The sequence below is a fragment of the Ornithodoros turicata genome, chromosome 4, assembly GCF_037126465.1.
Source record: "Ornithodoros turicata isolate Travis chromosome 4, ASM3712646v1, whole genome shotgun sequence".
Classification (NCBI taxonomy): Eukaryota; Metazoa; Arthropoda; class Arachnida; order Ixodida; family Argasidae; genus Ornithodoros; species Ornithodoros turicata.
The window spans coordinates 76,647,104-76,666,375 of NC_088204.1; the positions used below are offsets into that span (position 1 = coordinate 76,647,104).

Here is a 19,272-nt window from a genome sequence, read left to right on the forward strand (position 1 = left end):
TGCAATTATCGAACATTTGATATCTTTTTTGCAATTCAACGAGCTACGAATACGGTCTCAGAGCCATTTAATTCGCGCTTAGCGAAATGCCCCGCGATTCTCTATCTCTTATTAGGTAAATGACTCGCATTTCGCCAACTTAGCAACAATAGACTTTGTTCTGTGCAGACGAGCGTACCGGCAAGAATCCGAGACGGCCGTGCAGATTCCATGGAAGGCGATAGGTGCCACTTGTTTCACTGTGCTCATTGTAATCCCATTTTTAGTGTACTTTCTTGAGGCCAACCCATCAAAGAGCTTCCGTACGTATTTTCCCATTACTAGCCAGTGTTGTCTACTATAATATGTATATTACTAATTACAACACTAGCACCGACGTCTACAAGTATGGTCAGACCGCCCGTACCCGGTATGTGCCCTTATACGTTACGAAACTCATCAAGTAATTCATCGATGCCTTGCCCAAACAGCGACTGCTACAATGCCTGGTAACGTATCACGGCCATTATAATCTTCTGGTCGATAACTCTCGCAGATAAGACATATACGTATATATGTCTTACAGGAGGGGGGGGGGGGGGGATTTAGACCATATATATAGTTTATTTCTCTTCACAGAAAGACAGACAGCTAAAAAACCTGCTGGACGACACCTACCAGAGACAGACTTCGGTAAACGTAACACTTCCCCAGTAGTTCGTTCTATCCGTTTCGTTCGTTCTATCCGTTTACGTTTTCATAACATGGTGGCCATCCCATAGATTCAATACCCGCTCTTCCTGCCATACCTGGCGTGCTCCTCTGCGGCTCCAACGGTGGCAACAGAAGTCTTATCGATGCCTTGACTGGGTTCTGCACTCACGCCATGTTCACGGGACCCATGATACTGGAGGAGGATGATTACGGAAGACGGTTCATCTACCCGCACGGTAATAAAAAAGGATTATGTCGGTGACGTGTGTGGTGACGTCAACACACCCGGTACCCTTTTATTTGCAGAACGCCAGACATTCACAGAGTTCTTGAAGGTCAAAGAGCCGGTGATGAAGTACTTATCCCTCCAGGGCAAGCTTTTCGAAGGCAAAAATGGTGGCGAATTGGTGGCCATCATTTCCAAGTTTCTTAGCAGAAACGGCCTAGACGGAATTCAGCTTCAGCTGCAGGACAAATTAGAGCTGGACATCGCTCCTACTATTTGCCGGGTGAATCGACTTGTTTACTAGCAAAGATACAACGCTGCGTATTTTTCTTTTCTTTTTTGGTCTTGAATGCAATGATTTCTCATATAACGAACGCCGATATAACGAACACTAACATAACGAATTCGTGATACTAACATACACACGGGGTATCTAAAAATTAACGACCCCCTCGATCTCGGTACGCCCATAAGTTGCATACTTAAAACTCTGCTGGTCTCGTAGTTTTTTTAAATAAAAATTCTGCAAATGCTAAAAAACAACAACAAAGAAACACACCATTGGATTCCAGAGAGTTCGAAATACCGAAATACCGCGCGGAGAGACGTATGCGCGACATCAGTGTGACGGTGAACTGGAAGAGGACGCTGTGACCGTCTTGGCGAAACTTCACGGAAACGTCATGCGAACTGAGGAGGAAATTCTCCTGTTTGCCCCCTCCCCGTGGGCGCAGGTCTGCTGCCGCCTCTCACAACAAAATACGTGGAAATACATAGATTTCGAGCGAAAAAGCTTCAGGGGCAAAGCGGAATGGAGCTTTTTCACATATGCGTCGTACCCTAGCGGCTCTCCAGCGAACCACGTTTGGCGCCCGCCAAAAAAAAAATCCACGTGGGTAGCACAAAGGACCAAAACCGGTCCGGAGTGGGACCGACGAGACCGCGCCGTTCGTGCTGTCTCCCCACTGGTCAGCCACTGGTCCCCATAATGCGCCATCTAGTGAAGACGGAGAAAACTCTCTTCGGCGCCTCAAGGTCAGGCATATGTTGTCCATTGCGTTGTCCCGCTGCTGCAGTTGAGCTCCGACCTGACATGAAGACCAGTGGCCATGGGAACCGCGAGGATTTTTTCCAGGGGGGGGGGGGGGGGCAGAATGTTTGGCGTTCCGGCAGGATTTTTGCGCCCGCGCGGGGGGGGGGGGGACCCCCTTGCTCACCCGTGACGGCGCCCATGCCAGTGGCGTACCCAGGAGGAGGGATTACGGGGGTTCCTATTTGAGAGAGGGAACGGTGAGGAAATCCTTGTCACCCATGCAAAGTCCCCATGAAACCCCCTCTCGAAATGTTTTTCTGCCTACGCCACTGCTGGTGTCAGACACTCTTGTCGGACATATTTATTTCAATTGCGCGCTTGGGGAAAACATCACAATCACGAAGACTATAACGAATGCCCAATCATAAGCCCAAGCAATCCCATATTGACAATGCCTTATTTGCAGGAGTTCCAGAAAATCCACCCGGGTGAGCTGCACATCATTCTCTGGATTTCCCATACCTTGATGCCCCAAAAGGCATTTTTTGTTAACGTAACGACGTAAGCACGGCCGTAAGCGTCATAATATCGGCGCGTCACATTTATCCTTGTCTTTTTTTTCTCTCTCTTTTTCGTGTGGCAGGAACGTGGAATATATAGTATTCGAGACCCAGCGCCTTCGAGCCGATGAGCTGCACTCGTTGCGGTTTCCTAACCCGTACGGGCCTTTCGACAACTCCGACAGCAACGATACCTTTCTGGTGGGTATAAACTTGGGAATAAACTCTTATGAATCATCTAGATGCAAAGGGCGAAGGGCAGCGGCGTAATGCAGAAGACAGACCATAGCTGCACCTTGGCAGACTCTCAAGCTTTGCCTTCACCTAGTGTAAAAGGTACCTCTACGGAAGTCAATCGCTCCAATCTTGATGACAATGCAGGCACAACAAGTTGCTCAGCTAGTCCCACTGCGGCGCCACCTAGAAGCCAGCAACTGGTGCATTAGTATGGCGCTGGGCGGTGTAAAGTGTTTTAAAGATGCCCTATACTCCAAGATACTGCTTGTTACTGGTTGCGATCCGGTTACTATGAAAGAGGTACTATCTCTTGCAATGATTCCTTATCACGAGCTCAAGAGCAAATGATTCCTCGCTGCAGGTATGCGAACAGCTACGAAACCACAAATCCAGGTACAGCAGAGACGCCATGTCTCGTTATTTCACTGCGGGGCAAGCAATGTACGGGTACGATGACAGAGACAGCCTCGTCGAAAAGGCACGCAAATCTATGCTTCTTACCAAACTATATGCATGCTGCACTGTTTAGTGAAGCCCGCGGATAACGATAACCCTCGTAAAACGATGGTTTGATTTTACCGCCAAAACATTGTTTCCATGGGGCAACGGCCCGCGTACAGCGATGGAGACAGCGGTTCCAAGTACTGTTATAACGATGTTGGCGCGTGACATCGTGGCGGAAATCGCCACGATAAGATACAGTAGAATCTCGTTCAAAATAATTAAAATAATTAAACAAAATCAGGTAAGAAAATAGACAGCGACTGTTCATTTTCCAATACTGTCTGCTTTTGTCTCAGTATTTGGCCAATGCTGCTCAAATTCGCGAGATTATTCAAAAGACCCAGCACGTGCATTCCACCAGCGAGTCGCGCGACATTGTTCTAAAGCGAGCTTCTCCGAAAGCACGCAAGCGTTAGGCGAAGCCGACTTGCGGAACGGCGACGTGTAAGGTTGCCAGAAGTTATGATCCCTTGTTCTCTCCAAGAGTTCTGGTCGCTGTTTTCCCCAGCCAGTGCGATGTCACACAAGTAACGATGTACACAAGATGTACCCCGTATAACGATGGAATTCGCGATTACCGTCAATATCGTTATACGCGGGTTTCACTGCATGTGTATGAACTGTGTTTTACACCCTTATACAGTTGATGAAGCTTCTCTACCAATACCCTGGATTCTGCATCTCTGCGTACGATGTCGAATACGACGACACGGACAATTTCTGCCACGACCACGAAGTGGATCTTGGGACGCCCCTTCTGAGGGTTTTGTCCCAACTTGTTTCGGCTCGCAGTGAAAAGCACGGGCTGAGATAATAAATTTGTTTACCACAATGTAAAGCAGTGTTCGCTTTTATTGGTCTTAAATACTGACGCATGTGTACAGAAAGTTATTAACCACATATTACACGGGCCAGGACGGGACACCACGGGACACCACAGAGCTAAGGCAAAGCGATACATACGTTATAGACGATTCCAAAGCACAATACGGAAACAGGTGCAGAAACAAAGCAGAGATCGTTGAGTGAAATGAGGTTCTTTGAGAATCACAGTATATTTGCACGAGTGTCATAAAAAGAAATCTAAACACGCACGTAAGAAAAACAGGAAAACGTCCATCGTTCGACTAGGACCGGGCTACACCGTCACACTTTTCAAATACGCGTCACATCTGGAAGGACACGCAGCGTACGCACACAAAATTATATAGAGTACAAATTTGTATTTTTTGGAGGACAAACACTGAGAATTCAATCACTGAGTCAAGTGGTAAGCATACGTACGCACATTCCTTCCGCTCAAGCACCATGAAATATCACAACAATCCCAAGCCCCCTCCCCTCAGGAGAGGGGCAACAACCCTTTAAACCTCGTAACATAACAGTAACAGTAACAACTATATTACAGTTGATGCTGCCATGAGACACGCATCAGTTAAATCGCTCCGCATACGTCTTCAAATGTGGCACACCGGGAATCACTTGCAGAACGTCACATTCAGTCTTCTTCAATCTGTGAGAAGGCTTCTTCAGACAACATGTAGTATTTGTTCGCCAGGCGACCCTTCATGGCGGCAGTGGCCTCTTCTGCTGCCGTCTGGTACAATTCGCCTGCGAGCCAATACAAATAAAGCCAATTACCACAGTTGCCAAGCATTGCAATGAGTCTACCCTAGGCCTCAGAGTCCCCAGGAAAAAGCCGCGCCACACCTTTCCTGATACCGCCCATACCGCCGATATTCCGCCAACACCTTTCGATGACCATCGAAACACCCGTGAGTCAAGGGCTACTAGCTTTGCACAAGCTTTCAATGTGAGAAGCCTGGAGCATTCACGAACGGTGTAATACACGGAGGCCGAGGTCTGCCATGCAGTTCATCGAATGCAGACTTACCAGCCTTGTTGCAGTCCTTATTCAGTCCATATCCACCTTCCTGATACAGCTCTGCCTGCCTTGCAAGCAGAAGGTAAGACGGGTCGTCCATGCACCCGTCGTATTCACCGCCTTCGTCGTCGTCTGTTGTTGTCACGGCAAGGTCGTACCAGTACACTGCATCCTTCCAGCTGCGTTTCCTGCGGAGACAGACATCTAGTCAGGACTATTTCAGTGCATGGAAGGCTTTGCAGAGCCCTGCCTACTCCGTCCCTACCGATTAGTGCCAAGGTTCGCTCCACTGTCAAACGCCTTGGCAACGCTGATCATCGATGCACGGTCACCAGAATACGCAGCTTGGACCAGGTAATCCATGCCTTTGTTCGTGCTGTCCTCAGACTCCTAACAGAGCAAAAAAAAAAAAAAGCCAGAACATTCTTCAAACTAGTATATATAGTCTACACTCGGTACTATGACATCCTCACATTGTGACTGTTTTTCTATGAAGGCCATTCCTTCCACCATGTATTTCTCCCTCGTTATTATGACAACTCGTTAATCCGACTATGACGGAACTTCTGAGGACGGATCGGGTAGGACACGTGTATTCTGAACCCGTTAGTATGACCATCGACTATGAACACAGTTTTGAGGACAAACGGGGGAAGAACACTGCCGTTCTGCCCCTATTACGACCACCGACCTTGCAACCCTTCTGTTCCGGGTAACGCATGTGCAAACGATGTCGCCAAAAGCACAACCCTGTTTTTAGGTGAATTCATTGCGAGTCATGCCTCTTGCACACTTCTTGCAGAGTTTGTGCACTTTAGACCGATTTCCATTGTAAATAAATCGTAAATAAACCACTAACTCCTGATTCTCATAATATGCAGCAGATCCACACGTGGCGTGTGTGTGTGTGTGTGTGTGTGGGGGGGGGGGGGGTTCCCGTGTTGCTCGTTATTGTGACAATTCGCTTTATGACCAAAACCGGCGGGAACGGACTTGGTCATACTAACGAGTTTAGACCGTACAAGGAAAACTTATTGTTCTGTACTCACTGGCAGGACGACATCTTGCAGCAAGTCGTGTGGCAAGCCAAGATGAATCTTGGCAAGAGTCAGCACAGCTTCGAGCGAACCGCACTGAGCAGCTTTTTCAAGGTGGAACATGGCAGACACCTGATCATAGTTGCCCGCATCAATGACGTGGCCCTCGGGTGAGAATCGTCCGTTCTCGTGGCACTTTGTCATCTCGAGGTGAATCTGACGAATGAAGCATATGCACGTTCAGCGCTTTCGACGTCAACCAGAACGAGCCTTATCACCGGTTAAGGGTTGCTCGTGAAATTCTGTTCTGTGTCGTACCTGTCCCAGGAGCGAACGCTGCGGCATGCGATGTTGCCCCTGCTCGCGGAGCAGTTGACGAATCAAAACTTCGTTTGTGACCGAGGAAGGTCGCGCTTTCATCGCCACCAACTTTTGAAACTCCGCTCGTTCGTGTTCCTGCAAAAGAGGTTTTTGTTTGTGAGGCTTTGTGAATTTTAGAACTGCGTGAATGGAACCTTGGAGAACAAGGTAAAGCAACGTGTATGAAACACAGACCATTTCCGCCACTGAAACCTAACCGTGTGTGACCAAATCCGTGTGTGACCCTACGGACACACACCGCTACTGCGTTTGGCTTGCTTCCCTCCCTGCAAGCTTCAATGCTCTTACTTCAATACCTCCCGTGTGCGAACACCTAGCCTCAGCAGACGAGAACCCTGGCCCTGCGGGCATCCGTACTCGGGAGGCATTTCTGAAGGACCTTGAAAACTTGGAAAATCCGAGGGTGACGTAAATCACTCACATTGCCGAGGGTGCTGCTACTCTCGGACTCATATCGTGTCCGCCTGGGCCGACCACTATTTTGTCGCTGGAGCAACAGCGACGCCACCTCTCCACTGGTGACGTACGTCGCGGGAGCACTGCTGGCGCCCTCCGCGTCCTCAGAGTCACTCGCCAGGTCAAACTCTAACGGATCGTCATCGTTGGTGTCCTCGCTGCCGCTGCTCAAGCTGCGGAACCCGCTGTCCTGCTGCTGAAGAAGAGGAACATCGTGGATCACACTGGGGAGGGGTTTCTCTCGACGAGCGTGTGGTTAGAAAGCTGAACGTACATGTCTTAGAATGGGCACTCCGTTCTGTGGTTGGTTGACGTCTGTGGGGTTGCTGTAGGCACGCTGACGAAGGCGTGGCTGCCCAAGCACCTCTTCCAAGTGCTGCTTCTCGTACTCAGACATGCTGAGGCACAGCTCTTCTTTGCCGCGCACGCACGTCTTGCTGCCCTAAGGACGATGGAACACGAGACAGATTCAAGCGCCCTCTACAAGCATGAGGCCACAAGGAAGCTAACCTGAGGAGGAATAGCTCCACAAGATGCAGCCTTCTGCTCAGCCGGAGACAGGTCAAAAGGCGTGAGGCCCAAGCTGCGGCAGACCGAGTTGCAGATATGGGAGTGGAAGAAGAGAGCCATGCCTCGCAGGCCCAGGTTGCCGTCCCCATACTCAGTGCCCCTCACCGTGTGGATCTGAGGATCCGTGTACAGATCACCCACACCCTGGATGTCCACCACCACCAGCTCGTGGCCGGAACGTTCAAAAGTAAAGTGGCTAAATGCCTGCACACAAAGTGAGAGGCACTCAGAATAACAGTGATACACGAGTACCCTTGCACGTAGGCAGGGCGCAAGGGTCCGAATAATCGAGCAGTCCGAAAAAACAAATTTCGCTTCGAGTAAACTTTACTAAGCACTAGTAGGACGGAAACATTTGTCGATGGTTAACACCAGCTTGTATTTCCCAAAGCGGCATTTCGTCACTGTACACAGACAGAGGCATGCCATCATCAAGTCGGCTTCACCTAACGCACGCGTGCTTTCGGTGAAGCTCGCTTTACAGCGCGACTAGCGGGAGGACAGCACGTTCTGGGCCTTTTGAATCGAGCAGTTTGCCAAAAACGAAGACGCAAAGGCGTTACGACAGACCTCTTCTACTCAGAGCAATGGAAAATGAACAATCACTGCCTCAATTTTTTGCCTCTACGTTTTAGTTGGTTGATTTCTCTTGATCCAAATTTTGGATGAAACCAATGTTTTTGTCACCCCGAGAGAGAAATTTGCCGGTTAAGCAGGCAGAGTCCGAAATTTTGGACGTTCTTATACATGAACTCTAAGGGTTTCTATCCCGTGGCCGTTCTGCGAATGAGTCCGAATAATCCAGCACGTCCAAAAAATCAGTCAGCGACTGCATGTACTTGAACGAGCCCCTTGGCTGGAGCAGGCCTGTAGAATGTTTGGTTGTTGCTTATTTCAATAAAGTTTAGTACAGTCAAACTCCTTTACAACGAAACTCAGGGGACAGCAAAAAAAATTCGCAGTAAAGGTATTTTCGTTAAAAAGGATGCCCATTATTGGACCTATAAGGCTCCAGCTGGACCGCAAAAAAATTTGCTGTAGTGGTATTTTCGTTAAAAAGGTGTTCGCTATAAAGGAGTTTGACTGTATTATGAACCGCAGGCGTTGCTATTTCGGGAAGACGTTGCAAGCATGTTCACCCACTTCTTTTCGCAGTGTGTGCTGCAGAACAGAGCCAAGAAGCAGTTGAAATGAAATACTCTCACGAAGAAGCAACTATATGGTTTTAAAAGTGCATATCAGCGACACAGGGTGCAAACTGGGTGAAACGATATCTTTTACACATCTTTCACATCAAGCTTTACACATATGTGTGCACAATGCTTCCTTCACTATATTTTGACACATGTGTGCCATCATGTGAAGCCCAACAAAAAGAGGTCTATACTGCAACCAAAATAAGGAAAGCTAGTAGAGGAAAGCGAAGCTTCATGCGCAAAATATGACATTCGGTTTCCCAAACATGTCCCACCTGTGGAGTGAGTCTCATGTTCTCAGAACTGATGAACCCTGAGTTGGAGTTGTATTTTGTGTATTTCCCTTCAATGAAGTGTTCCAAGTGGTAGAGGGGCCGGCCGGGTCGATTGACAAACTCGATCACCGAGACTTGGAATATGTCCACCTGTTCAAGGGCAAGAGATGAATCTTTTTGCTCACATGGTCCTCGAGGCAATGCGACCATTCGTACTGAAAACATGCTCCGCGTACACTATGCACAAAAAGTCAGCAATGGGGTCTACGTAAAGTTCCTAGTCCTTAAATGTCCACAAGAAGTTTATGTTGTCACATGGGCGTTTCAATGGTCACTGAAATGAATGACAACTGAACTGAATGGTGCTGCTACACTGCCATTTTTCAATTATAGTGTTTCAACAATCATCGGAACGACCTTGAGACAGCTTTATAAAACTCGCATAGCAGTGGCTGAACTATTCCTTGTGACTGGGCTCAGGCAACGATTCTGCTGTTACTCTAAATTATTCAAGGTAAGTCACTATTCACGTTGCTTTTGCTTTGAATCGAGCTTGCGTTGCAGACAGAATGACAAGCCAATATATGGAACAATATGAGAAATCCAGCTGTTTGGAGATTCATAAAAAGCAATGAAAACCCAAGTGCGAGCACTTGGGGGCAACACAAAAAGGATATACAATAACTTTAATCAACACATACCTGCACCTAAATTATCAACGATCAGGCTCCTCCCATTCAAATGACAGACTACCACAACGTGTGCAAACAGAAGAAGCAGCGGTTATCTTCTTCGTTATCTTTCGTTACAACCGGTACAATAAAACAGCCCCTCCGTACACAAGAATGCAACAAACAATACCTTAATCTCCTAGCACTTCTGGTATCCATCTCACTTATAAAACTTTCAACTCTTACCCATACCGCACCCATTCTTTTAATCTTCAATGCCTTTTTATACAGAAGGGTCCCCAATTTTCTACTTCTAAACAGCACTCTGCCATTCCCTGTGCTGGGAGTTGCTATGCTCCCTCAGCGTTTGATTAAGGCATCTATTAGTTTGCCCCATATAGTGGCATCCACGTTTTAAGGCAGCACATACCTTCTTGGGGGGGTTATGACGGTTGAACTCTTCCCCCCAGAGTTTGGCATCCATCTGGAGCTTGACATCCTCAAAATAGACCTCTCTTTCCACTGGTTCCAGGTACCTCTTTGCAACATAGTTTGCTGCTGTGGCCCAATTGCAGGTGTGTGCAAAGTTTGACAGCTTCTTCCTGTAGAAAGAGAGATCTCATCACGGATCTGGACCCTAGCCGAATTCGTGCTAGGCACTTTTTTGAACTGCATGGTCAAAACAATTACTGGATAGAGGTGATCGAGATGTCACCCGTTATTTGAACAAACCTGTTGCAACATGGAATCAGTAGCATCTGACTTTTCAGGTTAAGCCTGAATTCTTCCGATTATTCTCCCCAGAATCAGCTTTGCTCCAATTCAGGTGAAATCCAATTCCTTCCCAGATTTCAATCGCGTATCAATTGTCAACTTGACTAAATGTGCAATATTTAGTAGCGATCTGTATGCCTGTCTCATGTTTAGTGCAACAATAAGCCCTGCGACGCATATTTGATATTACAATGTTTGATGACTGTGACTATAAGTCTCGAGGAATGCATGTTTGACAATTATATGCCCCATTTAACTGCAGGTTGGTTGTTGCAGTGCAAGCAAAACAATACCCGATAACACCTGAATCAATAGCATCAAATTTCACCAAAAATTTCCCATTTAAAAATATCACACAATTTTTCACCCTTAATTCAGGAAGGGCGTTTAACCCGAAAAAGTCAGACCCTAGGAATGGGGCACAAAGCTTCACATACGTGTATGAAGCATTGCCGCAAATGTGACTACGTGAGTAGTGTGTACATTCAACCATAAGCACTAGCGTGAATACACATGTTCGGACTTAATTACCCCCAACACAGGTGAACGTGAGATGATTACTGAAGTGTAAGTGCTGCAATCACTGACCCATTAAATTATCCCTAAAAGTACGAATATCCCGTGAAAACTTTTTTCAAAAATTTCAAGAGGCCTGTCACTCAGCTATCTACAAAAAAGTCTACTACCAAGCCAACCAGCTCTGTAGGATCAGATACCAGTTTCTGAGATGTGAGAGCAAGTGGTAAAAAATTGAAGGCACTACGAAACGCTATATAGTACAAACATAGGCGAGGACAGGTATGAGCACAGTTTAAAAGTCAGCACTCACATTCGAAAGCACTCTCGCATTGCACCACGTCCGAACGGCTGCAGAAAAGAGAGATGTTTTCGCTTGAGTGACGTCTGCTCCCGTTTCCGAAGCAAGCCCGCGTCATTGTCTTACCGCTTTGTCCATCTTCACCAGCGCATCGTCCTTAAGCAGCGACTTTGTGAGTGCATTGTAGCGATATCGTACTACCCTCTCCGGCTTCAGCTTCTCCAAGTGAAACTGCGCCCATGGATCTTCCATGTGGAGCGCCTGCCAGGCGGCACGTTTCCAGCGGAGGATGCGCACCTCTGACGGACTTAGAGGACGAACCAACTCTGCACGATCAAACGACCCAAATGCTCTACAGCACGCTCTTCGTCAAAACTCTCTTACTAATGCAGTCGAACAGATTACAAACAGAGTGGCCTGTTTCATTCTTAATCACGGCCGACAAATGTCTAGCGTAACATTAACATAACATTAACATAACATTAACATAACATTAACATAACATTAACATAACATTAACATTAACATGTTCGCTCATTCTCTTGTTCCCGACACAGCCTTAAGTTTTTATCGCCTTCCCTCATCAATTTGTGCCATTATGTATTTTGTGCAAAGTATTTTGAGGATGTACTAAACTACTACCTTTCTTGCGCCAGTAATATTTGCGTATTACTTTATATGACTATATAATAACTGCACATATGTAACTTTATAATTGTGCGTCCCGATCATGCGTCATTCGTATTTTCGTTCTTTTTCTTTTTGCTTTATTTAAAGACCTAATGCACTAGCGTAAATGCGTTCTCCCCTGGGATATGAGTTTCGCGCATATTCCAATAATCCGACTTCCACAAACTGGAGGTCACGCAAGATATTGGCTCTGATGACAGAAAGATAGTACAGAAAAACTGCAACTTGTAAAGAATAAGCATCACAAGGCCAAAATTTGCAAACTATTAAGCCCGCAAAATGAACCACTTTATACAATATTTATTATAAAATTATACAATATATGTTTCCTTTTTACACTCCTGTCAGGAAAGTCACACATTGAGGGTACTGAGGTTAGCATCTCAACTGCCCCATAGCACAAATATGTGCAATTTTATCAAATGTGGTATGGGCAATCTCTGAATTGTAGCACCAAGAATTCATGAAACTTAGTGGCCGTGCATAGCAAAATATGCGGCCTGTGTCCGATCCGTCAAGAATCAAGGTTACAATTTTTTTTTGTAGAGTATAACACATAAATAAAAACTTTGGACCCTTACCAACGGCTTTCTTGCGTGGACTGCGCGTGACCATCTCGACCACGCTTTTTCTCTTGAGCCCCATAGCCACGGAGAAGATCTTGGAGTCCCTCCGGCGTCTCTGAAATTTCCCCTCCTCGTCTGGGTCCTCGAATGCATTGGGATTCTTTTTGATGTCATCCAAGCTGAGCGGATGAAGGACCAGCTCGGAATGTTCTTCCTCGGCGGACACCGACATCCTCGCCGTCGACGCGTAAATCTCCGGATAGCTTGTCGTCACTCCTCAGGCCTCACGACTGGTGAGGAAAGCGAGGCGTGCAGACGACGGGGACGAGAAGTGGATCTCTGTGGAATACAAGGAGAGAGACATTTACTGTGTATTCACACGAATGACATCCTCACGGAATATTCTAATAGAAGAAAAAGCGAAAACACTGCTGACAGAGACGAAGTTCCGACGTGTGTTATGTTGAGCATTCACACGGTGCGGAATACCGGGAGTGGCGTACTGCGCACTTAGCAGACGACACCGTCACAGTCTTTCCTGTCGTCTGCTACAGAATATCTTGTAGCTGTGTTGCAGGATATTCCCCACGGTTAGCAGTGTACGTGAACACTCAACGTTGAGTGCTCGCGCTCAGAAAGCTACGACATTTTTCGCGTCTTCCGCTTCTGCGGGGAATGTCACTCATGTGAATACACGGTTAGCGTCCAAAGGACGTTAAAGAATCGTGGAGGGCACCTCAAACATTAATTTTTTTACTGTGCGATATGAACATAATAGTATAGTCAACCCTCGATTTGTGAACAGTGACAGTTTCCTCGAAAATTGTTCACAAAAACGAGGCATTCATAAATTGAAGTATGAAAGTGGGTGAGTGCTAGTGACAGAAGATGGGTGACTGAGGATGTGAGATGGGAATTTTAGCCCATTTTTATTCGTCTACTTCGATTAACTAATTAAATAATACTCTGGCGCGTTGACTCTCCAGTGCTGATTTTGCCCAGGAGAGAATATATATCCCAGGGCTACTGCTGCCATTCCACCCAGAACATGTTGCCAAAACAAGATTCTAAATGAGCAACGCTGAAGTTTCTGCGCACCCACCTCAGCAGCAGGATGCAACAACAAAGAGGAAACCGTATTCCGCAGAGGAAAATATTTTCATGGCACGTTTACTGAAAGCACTACGCCATACTGCCAATACTTTGATATTGGCAGTATTGATATTGGATATATTTTGTTTGGTGGCCCGTCCCTCTCCGTCCGCGCGTACTGTGACGGACATACGACTTCAGGACCAACACGTGAAGTGTCATTTACACGACATCTACATTAAGACATCTACATTTACGTACAAACTAGTATAGCACACGAGCAAGAACTCGAGCATGTACATCTACCTTGTGAAATCAACATGATAACGAATTATGATAACGTTTCCGTGGCCAAATGGCCTCCCACTTTACAGGCTACTTATTGTGACCAGATAAGGTTCCAGTGAATAGAGTGTTTTATGAAGTATTGAGGACGTTCTTGCACCAACAATAGGAGGAGGTGATAGAAGTAACAAAATGTCGACACAGAGAAGTAATAGCAATATTAAATTTCCTCGCACTCTTAATATGTGCTTTGTCGACATGGATATAAATATGCACAGTATAAAGGTGCGTTCACAAGGCATAGATTTCACTGCTACATCGCTACAAAGGTATCAATAGCTTCGATAGTACAGCTATTTTTAGAAGTTCGTTACACAGCATACAATGTCAAATGAAAAGGGTAGTGCTCCAAAAGTAAAAAAATAACAAATTATATTGTAATGTTAAATGGCAGCTTTATGTTGTGAGAAAACTATGATCAGAAAATTATACGAACAAGCAACTATCTGACTATGGGAATGGTTAAAAGCTATTTACCTGCAAGATTCAAAGGGACTGCCTGATTGTATGAACAGCACGTATCATTAAAGAAGTGTTATTAACCAACCGGCTACAACACAATAGCTATACCATAATAGCAGTACCATACCAAGCGCTAGTTTACAGCAGAGAGTACATTAAACAGTACTGAAACAAACCTCGTCTTTTCATCTCACTTCACTGCTTGGCGTCATCACTGAGAGCATCACTTCACAGAACATCACCTCCGAGCACACAAATTACATTCACAGCCACAAGCCAATCGCACACATGACCAAGCACTGCATCCAGACAGACACAGACGTATGTGCTGCAGAACATTATCTCCACACACTCAACACAGATAAGCTCCAAACGAGTGTCGCTGAAAACAACGTTCTTATCAAAATAAAAAATCTCAATGGGTGCCCTGCAATACACAAGGATACAGGAAACTATCGCCGATTGGGACTTCTGTAAGATGAGGAAATGATATCGGAGACAAAAACATTCATCATGTGGAAAAAGAAAAATGCAATGAAAACACCAGCAACCTATATTGCAGATTATCGTGACAGGAGACATGCCCGAGGGTTTGCCCCATTTTCGTTTTAGGCGGGTTACGCGAGATTCTGCCCTCCAGAAGCACGAAAGAAAAGCAGACGTAGAAAGGAAAGAATCGCAAAATAAAAGAAAGTGAAATCAGTCATTCTTTTTCCTGCTTACTAGAGATTACATCAGACGTCATTAAAGGGAAAAGCTCGACTTCCTCGGGGCGTGTAGCAATGTTGCTCAATGTCATTCCGACAACTGACTGACTGACTCTTCTGTATTTTCAGGGAAGTCTACAGTGAGGAGAACAACACGCATTTATCGCTGCTTTGCCTTATTGACATTTTAATTAGAAGTTCAGCAAAAGAGGTCACAGACCTTTTTGTTAGATGTCTCAAGCACTTTTCAGGTATGGTAAGGTACCTTGTAGTAAATGTATTAAAAATGAGTTTTGCCAATAACGTTTTGTTAAGTGTTCTAAAAGTACTTTCCTTTACTGTCTTTGTTAAATGTCTAAAAAGTAATTTCCTTCGCACATCGTGTGTTGAAAGGTCTGGGAGTAGTTTTCTCTATGAACAACAGACACTTTCCCAACATGATTTTTTGGCAAATGTTGAGAAATAAAATGTTGAGAGAAACACAGCATCGAACTATGTGCCCACATACGTGCAGTGTCCACATACATTAATAATAAATATGCACTACTTCAGCGTGGTTTTCCCACAAATCTTGGCAATATGTTGCTACATCGAACGCATGTTGCAACAGTAGTGACCATATAATCAAAATACAGCAAATATTAGCACCTAAAAGTATGCCTTCCCACCTTTAACATCCATAATGCATAGTAGCCACAACTCTTTCACATAACTTTCCTCCTCATATTTCCTCCTCATACAGGTGAACGATGCAACAGATGCCCGCAGAGCAAGAACACAAGAATCGCGCTCGGAACACACCCCAGAGAAAGACAGCACTGCACACGTTGCAAAACACGTTGCTTTTCAACTCGACGTCACTTTGCCGGGGAGGTTGGCAGGATTCTGTGAGACAGATTCACGCAATCTCCGCACGGATGGAAGCTTTTGAACCGCTGCCAAGAAGTGTGTGCACTATTTGGAGTGCACAATGTGAGAAAGCGTTAACGACTTCCAAAGTTTTGGGACTATTTATAGTCTCTTGGTTGTCTCCCGTCAAGGCATGCTGAGTCACGTAGGTACCCTCTGTGTTCTAGCTTGTTTACTACCACATACCCACGCTTTTTGGTATAACTAACCAAATTAATACGATCGATTTAACCTCGTTATCGACCAATTAAACTGAAGTTCACCAAAGTACCTCCCAATCCTTCTGCACTTAAAGCACCTTTGTGTTCCCCACTTTACAAATGATATGCGGTGACAGTTCTTGAGGCACTCTCTCAAATTCAGACTTCGATTAGCTATCCAATGATAATGTTTATCATTATACTGCAATATTGTTATTCATTTATTCTTATTTATTATTATTCAATTATCATTATTATTTATTAAACTATTCTTATTTATTTCATTTCAGTATAATGATAACCATTATTATTATACTAAAAGGAAATAAATAAGAATAGTTTGAAAGCGGTCAAGAACATGCTGCTCTAAGTGCCCTTCCGCTTCTAAACTATTGCTCGTTAGTCAAGATAACAACAGACAACCAAACATTATCACTGTGTAAAGTTAATAAAAGTGCATAGGATACACGCTACCACACAGTCTTACACAATTGTGAAGATAATTGTAACTACACATTTGCCGGTACAGCTGCCACGTGCCACACGTGCAAGCAGTCACGTCTGCAGGGCAACAAAACATCTGTATCACGCTCGGGCATGTCCTCTGAACAGACTCTTTCTTTCATTTGATAGAGAGCCAAGTAGGTCATTGCCCCCTCTTTCACATAATGCCCTCCCCAATTTCCTCTCCCCTCTATAAATGAGAATTTCTTTTAGGTGTGGTGTGCAAAAGAGGCAGAACAAGATCAGGAGGAACCATTTCTGGTTCTGTACCTCGTTCGTATGCAATGACCTTTTTGCTCACCTGCTGTGCTTCCGCACAGCGACGTCTGCTTTAAAAAGGGTTTGGGGTCAGGCAGCCACGTGGAGGAAGTCTGCTTTGATAAAATAGATGTATTCCTGATTTGTGTGTACAATTTAATATTTTCCCGGATCAATTCATTTGTAAAATTAATGGGTCCAGAGTCCTTAAAAAAATTCAAAAGCTAAGAACAATAGGAAGATTTCTTTCTATATGAAACGTTATAACGTTCCAAGCTGATGTGAGCTTTTCACATAAGCCTACAGTTTTTTTAAATATATATATATTTTACTGTAACTGTAATGTAAGGAAGCAAGTGATCTCGTGATACTGATGTATGTTGGGAACACCTGAGACTAGGGACAGGAAAAAAGGACAACACACAAGGGAGTTGTTTGTTAGGCTACAATTTAATGTTTAATACAATGTTTAAAAGGCTACAATTTCTAGCCACTATAAATTGGTGAATGTGCTCAGTATGCCAATATTGTGTTGTAGTATTCAATTTGATGGTTTACTAAAATTTACAAAAATTCATTATGTTAAAACATTTTTCACAAAAGCATAAAACTTAAATACATAATTATTGTGAAATTTGCACAATTAAAATTTTTTGTAGGCCCGCGCGTTCAAATCTTCCGTTACAAATATGACCCACATCAACACTGGTGTACAAAACTCAAGACAAGCGAAAACGTATCCCTGATCCGGATCATATAATCGTGTCGTTCCGTCGTTTTCCTCGATCCATTACAAGCGCACAAATAATAATAAGCGCAACACAAGGTTATAGGAGACATTTCAGTAGCTCGAAACACGCTCCAAGGGGGGCCGCAACCTAAATATGTCGTCTGCAAACGTGACTTTCGCTTGGACTTTGATGGTCATACGTCCCTCGGCCAGAACACAATTACTGACCAAAGGTCGTGCCAAGTCCGAAACAAATATTAAGGTGGAGAGTATGTGAGAGAAAAAAAAAACAAAGAGAAACGCAGATAGTAAAAAAGAAAAAAAAAAAAAAAAAAAGGAGGAAGAAAGAACGAGGAACCAGGAGGAACCAAACCGGCCGGACAGCCACGTGCTCCTCGCACCATTTAAATTCTTAAGAAATATAACGAAAGTTGAGATCGGAGCCCATTTCTACCTCTTGCGAATTTCATAGCGACGTAAAATGCAGTTAATACGCTAATGACCAGCCACAGTATCCAAAATACAGCATTTCGAAGTTTCCATCCACTTTCGGCACGCCCAAGGTCAAACATAGGCCGCGTGCACGTCGACATCGTCACGGCAAAGTGCTTTCTGCTTACCTCCGAAGCTGTTCCAAGTGTAGTGGCGATGAAGCTTCGACTGTCGGAGCGTCTTGATGATCCAATCTTCGAGAAGCTGCAGCTGTAAAATAAACAATAAGTTACATTTAATTTTTCTCTCGCTCCCAAAACGTTCGACGGCCGGCCCCGTACAGCGCCATGTTCGCGCATTGGTGCGGACGGTACGAGTTCCGAATAGGAGAGAGGGTAAAATGAAGAGCTGTCACGCAATGACAGCTATCGTACCTTTCTGTGCAAAATGACACGTTTCGTGTAGCAGTACCTTCTGGACTGTGGATACATCAACAGACTTCGACACAAATACATTCGCTCCTCAAACACCTTCGAGTGCTCGTTCCCTGCACCCGCTCGTTCGCGCTAGGCCTTCTTGCCGATACGAACTGTTACTCGGTGCGGTTTAGGCTGCTGGACAGGACAGTGGAAGAGACAACCGCACTTAAGAAAAGGAGAAAAGAGTTCCACACGCAAGGTTCCGGTCACCAATCACCTATTCCAACAGCTAAAACATGTGGAAAACTCCTCTGTTTGTTGACAAACGACCGACAACACGGCCCAGAACGAAGGCTGCCGCAGAAAGCTGCATAGGGCTCCGCCTTTCCAGACAGGGCTCGACCAATCGCGTCGCTCAATTTCCATTCAGACGACTGCGAAAACGAAACCAAAACAAACCAAGCGCTTCGTCTTTTTCTTTTTATCATCTTGTTTCCTTCGTTTTTTTTTCCCACAACAAGTATTGATTTGATTTTTTTCCACGAACACGGAGAAAGCACCTACAAACTGTTTTTTAATGGCTATGCTGACAACACTCTGACAAGGTAAGGGGGAGAGGGGAAGATGATGTGTTTTTTTTAAA

General features: G+C 45.1%; 2 protein-coding genes and 1 long non-coding RNA gene across 6 annotated transcripts in view; 2 read left to right on the forward strand and 1 right to left on the reverse strand.

Moving 5' to 3' along the window:
* Positions 1–4,088, forward strand: LOC135391927 (uncharacterized). Its single transcript, XM_064622497.1, has 12 exons — positions 1–115; positions 169–302; positions 371–409; positions 471–488; positions 619–672; positions 762–929; positions 1,000–1,202; positions 2,419–2,513; positions 2,596–2,713; positions 2,894–3,049; positions 3,111–3,227; positions 3,897–4,088. Exons 1-12 carry the CDS (start codon positions 87–89, stop codon positions 4,065–4,067), a joined length of 1,302 nt encoding a protein of 433 aa, XP_064478567.1. The 5' UTR covers positions 1–86; the 3' UTR covers positions 4,068–4,088.
* Positions 4,088–19,000, reverse strand: LOC135391926 (eukaryotic elongation factor 2 kinase-like). 4 transcript variants are annotated; one of them, XM_064622492.1, is made up of 15 exons: positions 18,645–19,000; positions 18,399–18,480; positions 12,587–12,910; positions 11,442–11,641; positions 11,328–11,365; positions 10,155–10,326; positions 9,054–9,203; positions 7,523–7,786; positions 7,287–7,454; positions 6,978–7,208; positions 6,494–6,631; positions 6,188–6,391; positions 5,404–5,528; positions 5,148–5,326; positions 4,088–4,864 (listed from the first exon to the last, which is right to left on the reverse strand). In XM_064622492.1, the coding sequence occupies exons 3-15, from the start codon at positions 12,801–12,803 to the stop codon at positions 4,752–4,754; spliced, it is 2,199 nt and encodes a 732-aa protein (XP_064478562.1). In that variant the 5' UTR covers positions 12,804–12,910; positions 18,399–18,480; positions 18,645–19,000; the 3' UTR covers positions 4,088–4,751. The 4 variants fall into 4 exon arrangements, with proteins under 4 accessions (XP_064478562.1, XP_064478566.1, XP_064478565.1 ...); XM_064622496.1 differs by having other exon boundaries at positions 6,978–7,205; positions 18,645–18,999; XM_064622495.1 differs by lacking the exons at positions 18,399–18,480; positions 18,645–19,000 and adding an exon at positions 15,846–16,007.
* The window catches only part of LOC135391932 (uncharacterized), a 7,229-nt gene continuing 3,934 nt past the window's right edge, over positions 15,978–19,272 (forward strand). Inside the window, exon 1 of the long non-coding RNA XR_010422138.1 lies at positions 15,978–16,231. This is a non-coding gene — a long non-coding RNA (uncharacterized LOC135391932). The remainder of the gene's footprint in view (positions 16,232–19,272) is intronic.